Source organism: Amphibalanus amphitrite, unplaced genomic scaffold (assembly GCF_019059575.1).
Source record: "Amphibalanus amphitrite isolate SeventyFive unplaced genomic scaffold, NRLGWU_Aamphi_draft 000556F_arrow, whole genome shotgun sequence".
Classification (NCBI taxonomy): Eukaryota; Metazoa; Arthropoda; class Thecostraca; order Balanomorpha; family Balanidae; genus Amphibalanus; species Amphibalanus amphitrite.
Window position 1 is genome coordinate 1 of NW_024882050.1, and position 16440 is coordinate 16440.

Consider the following 16440-nt stretch of genomic DNA (forward strand, 5'->3'; position numbering starts at 1 on the left):
GGAGAGAGAAGAGAGGAGAGAGAGAGAGAGAGAGAGAGAGAGAGAGAGAGAGAGAGAGAGAGAGAGAGGGAGGAGAGGAGAGAGAGAGAGAGGAGAGAGAGAGAGAGAGAAAAAGGGCATTATGGACGGGACGGGCAGGGATTTCTATATAGATGTTCAAACGACGATTACAATTAGCGCCGGTAGGCGCGGGAGGGTGACCTAGTCCACCGTCATATTCCGCAAACAGGGGTGAAGGTCGCGTTCTGTATTTTAAGAAGGAGAAACATCAGCTGCTGGGCCGGGGTGGCCGGCCCCGACAGTGCTGGCCAGACGCGACAGACACGCACCAAGGGCACCGCTCCTACCTAAAACGGGACAGAAGAAGGCCGGGCCCGCGCGGCGCCGCCTCGAAACCAGTGCGTAAAACAGGGGGGGGGGGGGCGTTATTAATATCAAATAATAAAAGAGTTCATAGGGATGGCGCGCGCCACAGAAATAGAAGGCAACGTCTCTGCGAACTCACTAACGGCCTGCAGCAGTGTACAAAACATAAGAGATCTCGGGAGGGGTGCGCGGTTCGCCTGCCTCTGAACAGAACTATGCACGCAGCGCGCGCTCCGGCAGCGGCGGCGCGGGCGGGCGCTCCCCCGCGGGGCTGGGGCGACCCACCCGACTCCCCGCGGGCCGGCCGCGCGGCGCTCGCCGACACCCGAGCGACATATCCGCGGCGCCCCGGCCGCAGACCAACTCCTAATTGTCGTCGCGCAGACGTCGACCACTTGTACGAATCCGGGCCGCGCGCGGTGCGTCGCGCCGCGGCCCATCGTCCACATTCACCAAACATGGCTCCCGCTCGTACACCAAACACTCACACTCCCGAGTTCACTAACTCGCACACTCCCGAGTTCACTCACTCTCAAACACCCGTGCAGGCATCGAGGCAGCTCGCACACGCCCAGGAGACGATTCGACCTCCGCCGCCGCCCGTTAGGGACCTTAAGTATACAAAAATATGCGCGCCCATCGCGCCACCGTCCGCCGCACAAGCCCGCCTCGGGAGCCGCTTTGTACAGTGTCCATGTGCCAGAACGGAAAGGACAAACTAGCGGCCGCCGCAGACGCATGACGCGCGCGTGTGAAAACTGTGCGCTCTCCCGCTTATGGCAGCGTCGGTAATCATGTCTAGATGAAACGAGTTCGATTGCGAGGCTGGTTCACTGCGTGCTTGATTCTGCGAATGTCGCATCGAACGCCAATGGGTCGCAGCGCGCGTCTCGGCTGCCTTTTCGGCTCGTACACACTACGAAGCTCTCAGTCCTACCCCGACGGCCCGCGCGTCGCGGTGGCACGCGCCGCGCTCGGGGACGCCTCAGTATGGCGGCCGGCGGTCAGATTTGTACACCACTTAGTGGCTAACGGCGGCGGAGGTTGGCGGAGGGCGGTGGCGGCGGCGGCGGCCGGTCGCTCACGAGGCCTCCAGCCGTGGCCGTTTGGCACTGGGCAGCTGGTCGGCGTCTCGGTGCTCGCCGGCGTCCGGCGGCGGCGACTGCTGGCCGCGCGGCGGCGAGCGCGCCACCTCCGCGGCCGGCGGCGGCTGCTGCTGGTCCGCCGGCGAGCCGGCCGGCTGGTCGGCCGCGGACGCTGATGACAGCTCCTCCTGGTCTGCCGGAGCGTCCTGTGAACTCGCAGAGTCCGAGCACGCAGCCGGCTCCGCGGCCGCGCTGGGCTCGGACGCAGTCACTGGCGCTGTCTTCTGTTCCTGAGGAGTGCTCTCCTGCTGCACGGGTTCCTCTGCTTCCTGCTGCGTCTGCGCCGACTCCTGTGCATCCACAGCAGTCTCCTGATGGGACAACGCTGTCTCGGTCTGCATCGCTACCTCCCCGTTCTGTTTGGCAGTTGCTCCCTTCTCATCTTCTGACACAACCTCCGCAGGTTTCGTTACCGATTCTTCTGCAACAGCCGGCGTCTCCTGATCGGCAACTGAATCATCCTGGTCCACTGGCTTGTTGTCCTTCCCCGCTTCCGCACAGTTTTGGTCCGTTGATGTGCAGTCCCCCGTAGATGCCGCCACTTCTGTTCTGTCCGCCGGTGCTGACGCTGAAACCTCTGTCTCGCACTGCGGTGTCGCCTCTGTCGTCACTGCGGGGGAGCGCTCTTGTGTCGCCTCTACCGCACCGGCTTTCGCCACAGACCCGACTACCACCGGCGGAGTCGATTCTGTCGCGGCTGGCGCCTCTTCCGCCTTGACCACGGCACCGTCCGCCGTCTCTGCGGTCGCCGCCGGCTCCGCGGCCGTCGAATCAGACGTGGTAGTGACCTGGGTCTGCGACTGGTCAGGTTCCATCGCGCCGGTCGTGACGGGGGCGGAGGCGGCGGCGGCAGCGCTCGGGGAGACGGGGGAGTTGGTGGTGGCTGCTGCCACCAGGGAGGAGATGAGCAGGGGACTGATGGCAGCGCCCTCTTCTTCCTCCTCGTCGGAGTCGGCGTCATAGTCCACCAGGCCCACCTAAGTGGAGGCGGGTTGGCGGTCAGCGACGGGCCGTGACATTCATGCTCAGAGGGGTGGGCTTGTTGCAAACGTGGCTGTGTATGAGGATGTCACACACAACAAATTAGTAGCTGAGTCGGTGTTAAACTATGGCTTTTAATATACTTTATTAGGTGGCTGAGCTCTGTAGATTGAAAAGGCGATATTTACAGACATTAACGTGTCAAAATAAGTACGTTACCCCTAAACAAATCGCCACCGAAATAATTTTATTTCAAGCCAAAAGGTGTACATATCTCCCCGTCCTGCACCGTCGAAACGTCGCATCGTCCAAAAATTACGAACATCGCACTGATAATCGCTCCTACCAATTTCAATCCCAAATCACCCGCACCTCACCCTTCAAGCTCCTCACCTTTTTCACCAGACAGACGCCGTCGGTAGCAGCGCCGGCGGCGGCGGCGGCGGGGGCGGCGGCCGGGGTGGGTGACGTGGTCGGGGAGGCCGTGGGGGAGGCAGTGGGCGATCCGGCGGTCGGCGCAGAGTCTACCAGACCCAGCTTCGCGGCCGCGGCGGCTCCGTTCACACCACCACACGCCGGCTCGGCAGACGCCGCCGTTTTCTCGACGCACAAGTCGCCGCCGGAGGGAGAGAAGAGTTTGCTCCGGCCCTCGATCATTTTACCTGAGCACGTAAATTAAATATTAAAATGACGCAGAAACAGTTGAGTGTGTTTACGGTGTAAGACGTACTAAATACATCTCCGGTGGCAAAACCAGTACAAGTGGCGGAAACAACACAGGAGGCAGGACACAGAGAACGATGTCCAAACGGACCAGACAAAAATTCAATGAGATGCCACGGAAACTTTTACAACCTAGCTCACCACTCACCGAGCTCACCATCTCACTATTACAGCCGAGCTCACCACTCACTCGCTTACTCGCTATTATTACAGACGAGGCCCCCCCCCCCCCATCCCGCGGCTCACCGATCTGTTCGAGGTCGGAGACGGCGGCGGCGGAGCCGTGCAGGCCGTGCAGACCGGCCACCGGAGCCGGCTCGCCGCCATCCTCGTAATCGTCCTCGTCATTGAACCACATCTCCTCGTCCTCGTCGAGCTGGCGAGGGTCGCGGCGGTAGCGCGTCGTGCCGCGCAGGATAGACGGCACGCTGGCAGTGGAAGGGGTGGGGAGACAGTCAGGGCACCGTGCAGCCGCCTCGCGCCCTTACCATAGGGACGTGAAGAACGGTGGGGCTGAGTACGGAGAACTCGGAGAGATTGGTATTGATTGCAGATGGAGATAGCTCCATACATCCATTGAATATAAAACACTGCAGAGTTACACACAATGTCTAAACTGTGTAAGTAAATGAGAAAGTGGGCGTAATTATGAATAATTATTCATCATCAAAGTTACGGCAGTCTCTACCAAAAATATTACTGCATTAATAATCCTGAACAAGTACCTACGCACCAGAGCGGAGTTCTGACTCTCGTACCAAATTAACCATACACTGTCCCAGCTCCTTTAGGTGACTAAAATATTCCCTTTTCCCGCCCCACCCCCTCCCCTCTGAGCCAGCCCCCAGTACCAGACGTGACCAGTCGTACCTCTCTAGGGCAGCGGTGCGCTGCTGCAGCCGGTCCTGCTGCTGCTCGTACCGCTGCTTCAGGTTGCGGAACGTCTGCACGTACGTCACGTCCAGCAGCTTGTCGCCGAACGTCTCCACGATGTAGGCCAGCAGCATCTTGATGTCCTCCTGAGGACGGCGGGGGGGGGGGGGAGGTGGTGGTTAGAACTTGGAGCGGGAGATGTGCCGAGGACGGGTCACGTCACACGTGTGATACCAGGAGGGAGATACCGGTATAAGACACGATTTATTAGTACACGAAGCTCGAGACAGACTGAAACACGCTGAGTGGCACCATGTTTGATTGTTTTATATCATGACATCATCCCTCATTGGGTGCGTGGCTGTGGATGATTCAATGAAAAGGCTAAACTAAACCAAACAGGCATAAGAAAGTGAATTTAGTCTGAAATACAGCACATGTGACCACTGGCGGAATCTAGGCCTGGCATAGAAATGGAACAGATAGAAATATAATCTCAGATGGTCGATAAAAGTGATAACTATTCCAATTTTGCATTCGCCAAAATAATGAAGCCATTAACTCCAAAATGAGTAACACGAGATCGCACACGTTCTCCCTATGAACGAACGAAATGGAGCCAACAAAACGTCCGGTCTAGGCTACTCATTACATTTCCATCTAGTTACAGAAGTAACTCCGCAGCCCCGACTGACCGTCTTAATAAACTCGAAGAGTTCGATAACGGCCGAGTCTAGGAGGTTGTAGCGACCCTGATTGTTGAAGAACGCTTCCACGACGGGCGCGAACAGGTTGTTCTTGACGATGTGCCTGTTGTAGTTGTCGTCCTTCAGCGCGACCATCTTGCGCAGGAACCGGAGAGCGTCTGTGGCGAGAGACGAAAACAGATTGAGCTCCATGTTAACGACTAAAATACGTTGGAATGTGATCGTTCAGTGTGAATGCGCTAACAAATACAGATCAATGCTATGAGCCGTATGTTTGAAACAGGTGGTTCGTGTATCACGTCCAGATGACAGAAAATAAGTGACATGAAACAGCATTTAGTTACCAATAGATATGATCCTCATAAACAAACCTCGGCTCTTCATAACAACAAAACACAAAGCAGAACACTCTGTCAACAATGTGATACGCCCCATCAACGATTTTCTTCACTTCGACTTCAATCTTATGTGTTCTGTACAAAGCAAACCAGCAAAAGCTGTCTGCCTGCGGCACTCACCGAGCGCCAGGTACTTGTGTTTGCTCTTCATGAGCACCAGGATGCGCACGACGATGTCCTTGTTCATGATGTAGTTTTTGGCGTGGAAGGTGTGGTGCTCGACGCAGAAGGACAGCAGCTCGAGTACCAGGTTCAGTAGCTGCACCGTGGCCGGGTCGTCGTGCAGCAAATCCTTGTTGGTCGTGTTGTTGATCAGCGGCTCTGCGGGGGTGGAAAAGACGTGGTGAGCTGGTTAGGAAAACTCATAAACGAGCGGCTGATCCGCGCAGCTTCACACATGAAAAGCAAACCGTCGGAATCGACACCATATTCCCGCAATCTACCAACTCAAAATCCTTTAATTTTTTACAAATACCTGCGGAAAATGCCCCAGAAAGGTACAGCCAAAGGCCATCAGTATCTCAAATTAATCTAAGGTCATCAACCCAAATGCCAGTAAAACCACAATTAAATAATTTGGCACTACGCTTCCATCATAGTATTAATCCCTCACTACATTTCCCTCCAAACCTCAGCACCACTTTTCCCAGCCCAAGCACCTACCGACGAGGCAGTGCATACAGCGCTTGTAGAAGAACGCGAAGAACTCTGTCTTCTCGGAGCGGTTGAGGGCGGCCATCATGTTGTCAGGGTCGATGAGGATGCGTATGATGCCGGAGAGCTGGACGGCCGAGCCCACTTCGGGGTCCCGGTCACACACCATCTGGTCTACCAAGAGGTTCATCAACAGCTGGTCCTGTAAGAACGAGAGGGGAGACTCATTGACGGGAGATGGGTCAGTGTAAACCTGCTAGTGGATTAAATACAATCTAGTCAAGCAAGTTATGAGCAGCTGGTCTTACGCCAGGCGAAAGCTGCGGTTCCAGGAGACGTCCAAACACACCTAAACACTAGCAAACCCTGTGTGCTATGTCTCCCACCCGCCCCAGTGGACCACCGCGACCACCCTCCTCTTGCTGCTGAATATGTCTCCAACTCACGTCGTCACAGGTCTCTGCCTGCTGCAGCATGTGCTCGCGCACCATGGACGGCACCGTCTCCACAATGTACATGAGGATGTCGATGCAGGCCGACTTGATGACCTGTCCGGGCTGGGAGAGCGGGCCGGCGTCCACCGTCAGTGTCGTCTCCAGGGCCTGCAGCACGCCCAGCGACAGCAGCGTCTGTAACAGACAGAGACACAGGGTTAGAGAGTGAGAAACACCGTCAGAGTCGTCTCCAGGGCCTGCAGCACGCCCAGCGACAGCAGCGTCTGTAACAGACGGGGGCACAGTGTCAGATAATGAGAAACACCGTCAGCGTCGTCTCCAGGGCCTGCAGCACGCCCAGCGACAGGCAGCGTCTGTAACAGACGGGGACACAGTGTCAGATAATGAGAAACGCCGTCAGCGTCGTCTCCAGGGCCTGCAGCACGCCCAGCGACAGCAGCGTCTGTAACAGATGGGGGCACAGGGTTAGCGACTGAGACACAACGCCCAGCGACAGCAGCGTCTGTAACAGACGGGGGAACAGGGTCAGGGACTGAGACACAACGCCCAGTGACAACAGGGTCTGTAACAGACTGGGACACGATGAACACTCAGTGACAACAGCGTCTGTAACAGACAGAGGAACAGGGTCAAAGGCTGAAACACGATATCAAGTGACAGCAGCGTCTGTAACAGACGGGGGCACATGGTTAGAGACTGAGAAACACCGTGGGGACATCCGGTGACTGCAGCATCTGCAACAGACAGGCGAACAGGGTCAGGCGCTGGTACACGATGTGGGAACACGCCCAGCGACAGCAGCGTCTGTAACGGACAGAGGAATATGGTCAGACGCTGAGGCACAGTGCCAGCACGGTTGGCAAAAGGTGGGGGAAGACTACCAGTGGCCAGCCGGTGAGACAACGTGGGAGCACCCAGTGACAACAGCGGCTGCGTACATGGATAGATTATCAGTCACAGAGAGATATTGGGAAATTGAGACGGTCTGAAAAAAGTGTCTCAGCAATAAGACTTCATGTATCTTCCTGCATACCCCGTACTTGCATGGAGATTCCAGGTTGACAGATACAATAATTTAGATGCGACCCCATAATTGAACGGTTTACGTGATACCATATAAGTAAGTTTGAAATCGCCACAGCCGCGCGCCCACCTTGAAGAATGTCTCCTTGCTCTGTGGCTGCAGCGTTTGTGAGAACGAACAGAACTCCTTTAAGAACATCACCAGGTCTCTCCGCTTGGTGATCGGCGTCTTCTCGTCACTCAACAGCGCGAAAAACTCCGTCAGAAACTTCTCGTCATCCTGGAAGCGAGATGGAAATGCGTCAACCTCAGGAAAATGTTCGAGTAACCAACCGAATTGCAGGTGTTCATTGTATGTATAAATACCAAAAACAGCAAGCCAAGGCTCCAGTCATCAGACATTAGATCGCCGGCAAGCACGACAGACTTCACAAATACAGCCACAGCCCGCAAGCCACAGCAGTTTAAGTCACTTATTTCCAAACATTCAAGAGTCTATCATCCATTTTTAGCGCTTCGTTTAAAAAAAAAAAAACAGACTATCACACACGACACATCTCATCCAGACGTGCACTCACCTGTAATTGCCTAACGATATCTAATTTGTTGAAGAATATAAAGCTGGATAGCGTGGAGAGGACGTTGTCCTCGAGCACGGACGGCGTCGGCAGCACGATGTCCTGGATGTACTGCACGCGGTACGTCTGGTGGATCTTGGCCAACAGCTCGCTGTTGCGAATGGGCAGAACCTGCGGCGCACAGTGTGTGAATGTGCCGTCATAGTCTATCATACAGTTCACCCGTTACAGTTTCAGTTGGGCGGGGGAGAGGAGATTGGGTGGTGGATGATATTTAGTTGGGTGGTGTTGGGAGTTCGGACGGATCTCTGAGTTGACACAAACTTACCAGTAGGTAGATCAAACTAAAGGAAGAATGAGACAATGTTCACTTCAGACACTTGTACAATAATTTTGAACAATGTCGTACGGATACACATACACGGCGCCACGGATGGCGGCGGCGACGGAAAGCTCATGGCAATGTGTTACCAAACCCCCAGCCCCCACCCCGAGGGGCGCGGCGCCGGGCAGATTCGCCATAAGTGAAACACTTTAACAATGCTTTATGCGCCCAAAATTGGTGCCAGCCTTCATAACACCACAACCAGACGCAGAGCGGGGCAAAACATAGGTACATGTGATCATCACAATACATCCCAAACACTCATATCCTGAAAGCTCTCATTTACCGATACCCGTCATGCAGCCATGATAATGTCATCAACCGGTTTGCGATTAGATTCGGTATCGGCTGGGTTTCCCGCGCGGTCGGCCCGGAGCGGCTGTGGTCCGTCGGTCCGTCCGTACCTGTTTGAAGTTCGCCATCTGCCTCAGGTACTCTCTATGCCGCGTGGGAACCGGGTTGGCCGGGTCGTACTCCAGGCAGCCGACCACGTCGAAAATGACGTCAACTGGGGCAGAGAGGAGGGCGGCGATGACGTCAGAGGGGGTTCGATTACAGCAGCCGATGACGCGGTAAGAATAACTGAGATAGTTAATCCGACTAACTTCGGTTGTAATGAATTGGTCTTCATCGACCCGTCTAGCAGAAATAAGCATGGGTTACCATCTGCTGGAATCGGTATCTTCTTTTCGCCAACCGGGTCAGTAGAAACATCGCGTGACGCTTATCATATTACGTGTATCACTTCCTTGACGAAAAAAGTGAATTGAAAAAAAATAAAGACAATACAGCATAACGGTTTTCGTCAAATTGAAATAGTATTGATTGGACTGAAATGATATCGAAGACAACTCAACTAAACGAAATAGAATATAAGCCCGATAGAATAAAAACAATACATTTATCACACGTCTCCCCGAGCACTGACTTTTAAACATGGATTCGATGAGGGCGTTCTTGTTGAGCTGGAACAGGTTGATGATGATGTCGTGCAGGTGGTGCAGGCCGGCAGTGTTCTCCAGGTCCTCGCACATCTGAAACATGCGCATCAGCTTGGGGATGTAGTTGTCGGCCTCCACGGCCAGCGTCAGCTTCTCCCGCTTGATGGCAGAGTGCAGACAGCTGTTGATGAGCTGAAACGGCCAGAGGGGCGACGTCAGCCAGTGTGCGACGATAGTAATAATTGTTAGAGGTTGGTCGCGGAGAAACTGCACATAGCCAGCGCCGTACGAATCGACAGCCGCTACCAAAGCCGGTTAAGTGTCTAAAGGGTAGACGAAGTTCAAGACAGAATGCTAATTGAATGAAACTACCTACTGACTGACGCAAACATCATTACGGATCATAAAATGAAAACATGGCTTCAGTTGTCCCTCAGTAACAAACCCCCACAGCCGATCAGCCGCGTGTTTGTCACCTCTGAGATCTCCTCGAGCCGGGCCATCTCGGCCGCCGGTAGCTCGATGCTCGGCACGGTGTCCGACATGTCATCGAACCGTTCATCTTCGCTCTCCTCGACCGCTTCATGGGTGATCTCCACAGACGGGTCGCGGCCCTGCACCTGTGGCACGGGGCGGGGACGGGCGTCAGACGCGGCTCACCGGGCAAACAGAGGCACCTTGGCGCGGGAGAGCATGGAAACATTTATGTGACGACTTCTGGATAGCACAAGATGAAACTGGATATGAACGTGCTTGACGTTGTTTGCTAAGGTAAAGTTGAGATGCTTATAAATAGCATCGCTCACTGAAGGAGATATCAAGACTTCAACAACATACCAAACTTCAAAGTTAAAAAAAAAAAAAACTGGAGCAAAGTAACGCGTCGACAAAGCGAACTGAAATGTTTTCCAATTTACTGTCTCCGTTTTCGTCGTACCTGGCAGATTTTCTCCCAGATCTCATCGCAGCCGGCGCGCTCCTGAAAGCTGAGCGCTAGGTCGAAGTTGTCACCTTCAGACCACACTATCAGCGTTTCCTGCTGCTTTTGGTAGATTGTCTCCGGCTGTATCTTACTCTCGAGGAGAACACTGCCGTCCGCCTCTGCCTTTACCAGCAGCGACACGCCTGGCGGGCAAAGACAGACAATCATCACCCGGGGCCGCAGGCTGCCACAGCTTAACACTCCGTGCACTCTAAGACGCATTGAACGTGATAGAGGTGAAGTAATGAAAAAAAAAAAAAAACGATGAAGATAAAACAATTTGTGTAGCCGGTACTTCTGCCGGTGTACTGTGTAGACGATACGAACATTGGGATCTTGGGGAACTACCAGTCACGAAAGTTACTAACAAGTTACATGACTCGTTCGTACACACATCAGCTCATCTCGCCGCCCCCGACACCATTCCTCCCCGCCCCCGCCGTCACCTTCGCACCCTCACCTTGCAGTTTTTCCACATAGGAGGACGTGACGTGGCCGGTGCCGCGGTCGTCCCACTGTCGCTCGGCGTTGAGCGCGTACAGCTTCACCCGCCGTCTGGTGCTCTGGTCCCCCATTCCGGCCGGCCGACTGTCGTGTCAGCTCATCGCCCGATCACCGGCACACAGACAGAGGCCAGCGCGAGCCGCGCCCGGCCGGCGGCGAGCCGATCCGACTCTGCCGCTGGCGAACACCGGCGTCGGAGCCGTGCGCTGGGGAAGGAGAGCGTCCGGGTGGGCGGCGGCCCGGCCTGGTGCCTGGGGAACACAGGACGGCGGTCATCAGATGCGGTCCGACACAAGGAACGGCAATTCACGCGGCCAGTCCCTGCTGGCTCACGGCGGAGGTGACTTCCCAGACAACTAATTAATATCCTGAGGTGTCTGGCACATAATCAACACGCGTATGTGTTTATACATTTATAAACTGGGATGAAAAATACGAGTCCATAATATGCTCCGGACTTCTAAACTTTAACCGGTTTGTAACATGAGCCTGAAAACCTAATGCCCGGTCTTGCTATTCAAGTTTTCCGTGATAAATGACGAAACTTCAGCAGGCCACTTATAACGGCTTACCCAGAAGACGACTTATCACCTAGAGCTGAAACAGGTTGGATTTATCCCCAATATCAGTCGGCCTAAGCCCCTAGCCAAAGCTATCCCATTCCCCATACCAGTCCACGACTCTTTACCTTTGCCCGGGTGGGAGAGGGGAGGCGTTTTTGGTCACAACTGCCAGTTTTTTTTTTGCGTGTGTAAAGAAATCCACGGCGCGCAGCGCCACGAAACTTGGTATGGCTTATGATACATCAATTTCGCATCGTGTGAAATTTTTGATCCCGGGTCACATAAGGTCACCAGGTCAAGGTAAGTGATCATGCCTCTAAAAATCTTTTGTAATTCTGCCATTACTACAGTTTACATCCTAGAAGTTTGAAATTCGGACAAGTTCATGAAGAAATCAGTACTAACAATTTGTGATGTCAATTCAATTTAATTCATTTCTGACTACAATTCAAGTTCAGTACCAACAATTTAACCAGTGTACCTATTAACCTACATATATCGTATTTTCATGCGTGTGGAACACTGGATACAGGGGGGGGGGATTAGGTTAAACTGAAACGTGTCCTAAGGATGTGGTCTAGACATATAGAAGATTTGCAGAATCTGACTATGAGGAGCGTCAGCGAAAACTTGATCTGTATTCTGTATTCAGTCGCAGGCAGGCTTCTGCGCGCAGGCCAATATTGGAAAATCTTTAATGGCAAAAGTCATACCTGAGGTTTTATCATACATGTATAAAACCTGAGAAGTTTTTCTCTCAACCATTACACGGCTGCACTCGAGGCCATTATTACAAGATACGCGTGCCACACAGTAGACTAGATGTTCGTCGTCGCTCTTTCTCCATCCGATGTATACACATCTGGAACGGCCTCCCAGAAAACGTTGTGACCGCACCTGAATTAACAAGTTTTAAGAGGGCCTTGGCCGATGCGATTCGTGACAAACAGCACCAGCCTGCATGGTAGTTGATGATGATGAGCAACTTGGTGTCAAATATTCTTGATTCACATGTATTTTTCGAATGAGCTATTTATCTAGATGCTATAACTCATTTGTTATGTAACCCCTCTATACCCGCGTACTCTTATCTCAACTGGCGCATCCTTTGATCCTGGGTTGCCTTGGCCATCCTTAGGGCTGTTAGGCTTGGTGAACCCTACCAGATGAGAATACCAGGTGATAATACCAGCAGTGCAGGTGTTCATGTTTTGTAATTTGGCACAGAAAGAATACTTATCATTAGTATGAAAGTGTGTCAATGTGCCGCCAACCACCTTCACCAATAACGAGATCGAAGTGATCAGAGGACATGGGTGGAAGCTGCTCAAGCCCCGAGCTGTGACTCTCGCCTGACGAAGCAGCTTCAGAGTCTGCATCATTAACGACTGGAACGCTCTACCTTCTGAAGTCGTATCGGCCGAAACACTCGACATTCAAGGCACCACTTGACCATCACTGGACCCACCTAATGTATGTCATGCCACAACAACCCGCGCCCCGTAGGGGGGGGGGGCGAGACAGCCCCCCCCCCCTGTCCTTTTCCGTCGATATCTCCCAAACGGCTGGAGATATCGCCACCAAACTTTCAGAACCCCTCCGGGCATCAATTTTACACATTGTGACCAATTTTTTTTCCAAAGGCTATGATAGGTTGGCCACAAATGACGTAAGAATGACGTCATGTTCTGTCATTTTCGACCGAAAAAAAGACCTTCGCGAGAAGATCTATCAGGCCTACAGCTTTGAAGATACAGAAAAATGATCAGGACATAAAAGGTGTAGAATTGACAGGGCTACAAAACTGCTATCTCGGATTTTTGAAATTTTAGATTTTTGACCCCCAAAAATAAAAAAGTTTTTTGGATATATTAGCCGAAAAATCCAAAAAGTTTTTTTGAGTTTCGAAAAAACGGAATATATGTGATCGTACCTATCGTCTTCTATCTACATAGGTACCAAATTTCAGATCGATATCTCGTTTTTTGGCCAGGTTATAGCGAAAAAACTGTTCAAAAATGATGACTTTAATTTTTAAACTGAATTTTTGGCAATTCTAGACCTCGTAGGCCAAAACAAAGACCACCATTGGACTCCCCGGGACGAGCTGCATCGAATAGATACCCATTTTATGCAAAAATATCAACTTTGAAATTTGACCTAATTTGACCTGACCTTCACCAAAACGTGACCTAAGCTGGCCTCAAAGGCTGCCTGACCCACATAATCGCATTTGTCATGTAAAATGGACCATAAAACATGTATCACACGACACTTTCATATTGTGACCCCCAGTGACCTGACCTCTGTGACCTGACCTGGTATCAGTGACCTCACATAGCGAAATATGTGTTTGACAAACAATGTACCATCGATGGTTTTCAATAACTTACCAATTTACTCGATTTCACAACACATTTCTTGAAATGCCTGTGAACGGTGAAAATCCGACCTTTCACCTGACCTGTGACGTCATCGGTTTGACCTAGGTCAATGAAATTTGGTCACAAGGTAGTTCCCCGGTGGGGCTATCGAACGCCGTTTGAATTTTGAAAATCGACCGGTAAATTTCCGAGACCTTAGGGGGGCGAAACGCCCCCCCCCCTACGGGTGGTAGGGTCCGCCGCCCTACAGGGCGCGGCTTAATGACTAGAACGCTCTACCTACGGAAGTCGTATAGGCCGAAACACTCTCGACATTCAAGACATGACTTGACCATCACTGGACCCACTAAATGTATGTCATGTCACAACCTTAAGAGTCCTGAATGTCTCTGCAAGTACCTCAGTGAGAACGGGACCTATAGCCCAAGTGGCCTTTTCTATCCATTCCTGATGACCTTCAAGGTAAGGTAAGGTAAGTGTTTTCTCATTACCACTGGTGGATTCAGGGGGCGTGGGCATTTGCCCCCCCCCCCCAGCAGTGCCCGAACAAAAATTCGTGTTTTTTAGCAATTACACAAAAACCTAATTTAACAACAACTGCACATTGAAATCTGAAAGGTTTTAGGAATATTGAGAACCTTTTTTCGGGGTAGTAAGCCCCTGCAGTGTTCAAGACCGCCTTTCTGGATATGCCAGTGCTCACTACTATGCCAGTGCTCACTACTTCAGTCTTTAATGGTAATTCTTTCTTTGAGTCTTTTTATTTTGAGATTTCCTGCAGTTCTCAGGGCAGTGTCAAGGAACTGGAAGACATAACAGCAGCTAGGAAACTGGCATATTCAATGAGCCTGCATTGCATTCAGCATTTGGAAGTCAAGGTTCATTTGCCTAATGTCATACCAACAAGGGATCACAAAAACACTTGGTGGGTTACATAGATTACTGAAATGCAATCACAGGTTTCAAACATAAATCTATTTGATTATTCAATAGATGCATGTCCATTGTCCAAGTCAATAAATTTGGGTAAATTAACAGAAAAAGTTCACTTTTAACATGGAATTTTGAAATGGAATAGCAGTCTTGTAGCCTCAGCCTGAGCTGAGACTACAAATCAGAATCTTTAACAATCACTCTAGATGAATATATTCCACTTCTCATTACGAAGAGTGCCTTGCAGATGCAGAGGAATGCATGCCTTGCTGAGGAATGCAGCAGAATGCAGTCATCATCACTCAATCAGCATGGTACTTACCTACAGCCAAGGGTTTGGACTATGCTATATGATTGGTCAATGCGTAGTAAGATTCGGCGTCAAACAATATTTTATATAGAAGATAGTTCTCGTTATATTAAAATATAGAAAAAGATCTTTTTTAGTTTTTTTCTTTGCTGATCATTTTGAGCAAAAAAATCATAAGTCCTTTGCAAAAACTAATTTCGGGAAAGTGAACTATTCCCTTTAATAATAAAAAATCAAACACAAGAACACTAACAGAAAAACATTAATGATGGAGTTGAGTGCTTGTGCAAGGAACATTGTAATAGTTATTTGAAAATATAGAAGCATGACCTTATCTCGATATTGAATGAAAAAGGTCCCAAAAAACTGTATTTTATTGGTAGAAAATGTGATAACTCGGCCACAGGCCTTTGTCGAACATACCTATATGTTGTTGAACACATAAACATTAACTATTATTTTCAATATATTGCAAAGGAATAAGTGTTCAACAGAATGATAATCAGAGCATGATAAACAGAACATCACAATCCACATAGGTCCCAAAAAAACCTATGTAACTACAGCTATGAGAGAAACGGAACTGGAACCGTCAAACACTGACCTCAATCGATGTCCTTGTCTAGTCGGCTCGCGCGGGATGATTACTTTAAAAGCGTGTGCTATTCGAGTCACGCTTTCTTTTGGTGGGTGCCAAAATAATCAATTGATGTCTTCGATAAAGCAATAAATAAAGAGCATTAATTCCACAAATGCACCCCGATTTTGATTTTTACCGCAATGTTCGCAAGTTCGCAATGAGTTTTCACGAATTTCGTTGTATAGATAACCGTATTCGGCGCAGTAAACAAAACTTGCGCGATCACCACTACAAAATAATTAATGCTCGCTTTGCATGTGTAGGCAGTTGTATTTTGAAGTTGTATACGATCTTTTGCTTCTTTTCCTCGTCCTTTATTTTAGCTTGTGTAGCAAACGTAAATTGAAAGGCTCATTTTGCAGAATAATTATATATGCGAAGACAAGTTATAGCTTAACTCTCCAAACAGGGGCGTCGACGCGTAAGGAAAACTGGTCCGACTTTTTCTCGGGGGGCCCCCACCGGTGGGGCCCCCAGGTGTCGCGAGGGCCCCGCGAGGCGCAGCAGGGCCCCCGCGAGCCGCAGCGGGGGGCCCCCGTTGCCGCAGCAGGGGCCCCCGTGGCCGCAGCAGGGCCCCCCGAGAGCCCCAACAGGGGCCCCCCGCGGCCGCAGAAGGGGACCCCGCGGGCCGCAGCAGGGCCCCGCGGTGTCTAACGGGGCCCCAGAGGCGCAGCAGGGCCCCCGCGGTCTCTAGCAGGGCCCCCCGAGCCGCAGTAGGGCCCCCGCGGTCTTCAGCAGGGGCCCTCGCGAGCCACAGCAGGGCACCGCCTAGTCGAAAAAGTGGTCCGACTAGTCGGAAAAGTCGGACCGGTGTCGACGCCCCTGTCCCCAAATGAATTTCACCAAAAGCGAAGGCCGTTGTTCGAATTTCGAAAGCAATGTTTTGTAACGAACA

General features: G+C 51.5%; 1 protein-coding gene across 1 annotated transcript; it reads right to left on the bottom strand.

The window, feature by feature from the left end:
• Positions 1-232: 232 nt before the first annotated feature.
• On the bottom strand, positions 233-15747 carry LOC122393830 (serine/threonine-protein phosphatase 4 regulatory subunit 3-like). The gene is made up of 16 exons (XM_043390239.1): positions 15510-15747; positions 10672-10966; positions 10167-10354; positions 9706-9849; positions 9217-9421; positions 8693-8796; positions 7904-8074; positions 7456-7605; positions 6294-6476; positions 5857-6049; positions 5314-5514; positions 4784-4953; positions 4086-4234; positions 3462-3643; positions 2886-3154; positions 233-2488 (listed from the first exon to the last, which is right to left on the bottom strand). Exons 2-16 carry the CDS (start codon positions 10784-10786, stop codon positions 1448-1450), a joined length of 3465 nt encoding a protein of 1154 aa, XP_043246174.1. The 5' UTR covers positions 10787-10966; positions 15510-15747; the 3' UTR covers positions 233-1447.
• Positions 15748-16440: the final 693 nt, after the last annotated feature.

Coding starts and splice junctions, on each gene's coding strand:
- LOC122393830 (XM_043390239.1), bottom strand. CDS start 10,786: ATGGGGGACCAGAGCACCAGACGGCGGGTGAAGCTGTACGCGCTCAAC. Junction 6,477..7,455: donor GCAAGGAGACATTCTTCAAG/GTGGGCGCGCGG, acceptor TGTCTGTTACAG/ACGCTGCTGTCGCTGGGCGT. Junction 3,155..3,461: donor CTCCGACCTCGAACAGATCG/GTGAGCCGCGGG, acceptor TTACGTGCTCAG/GTAAAATGATCGAGGGCCGG.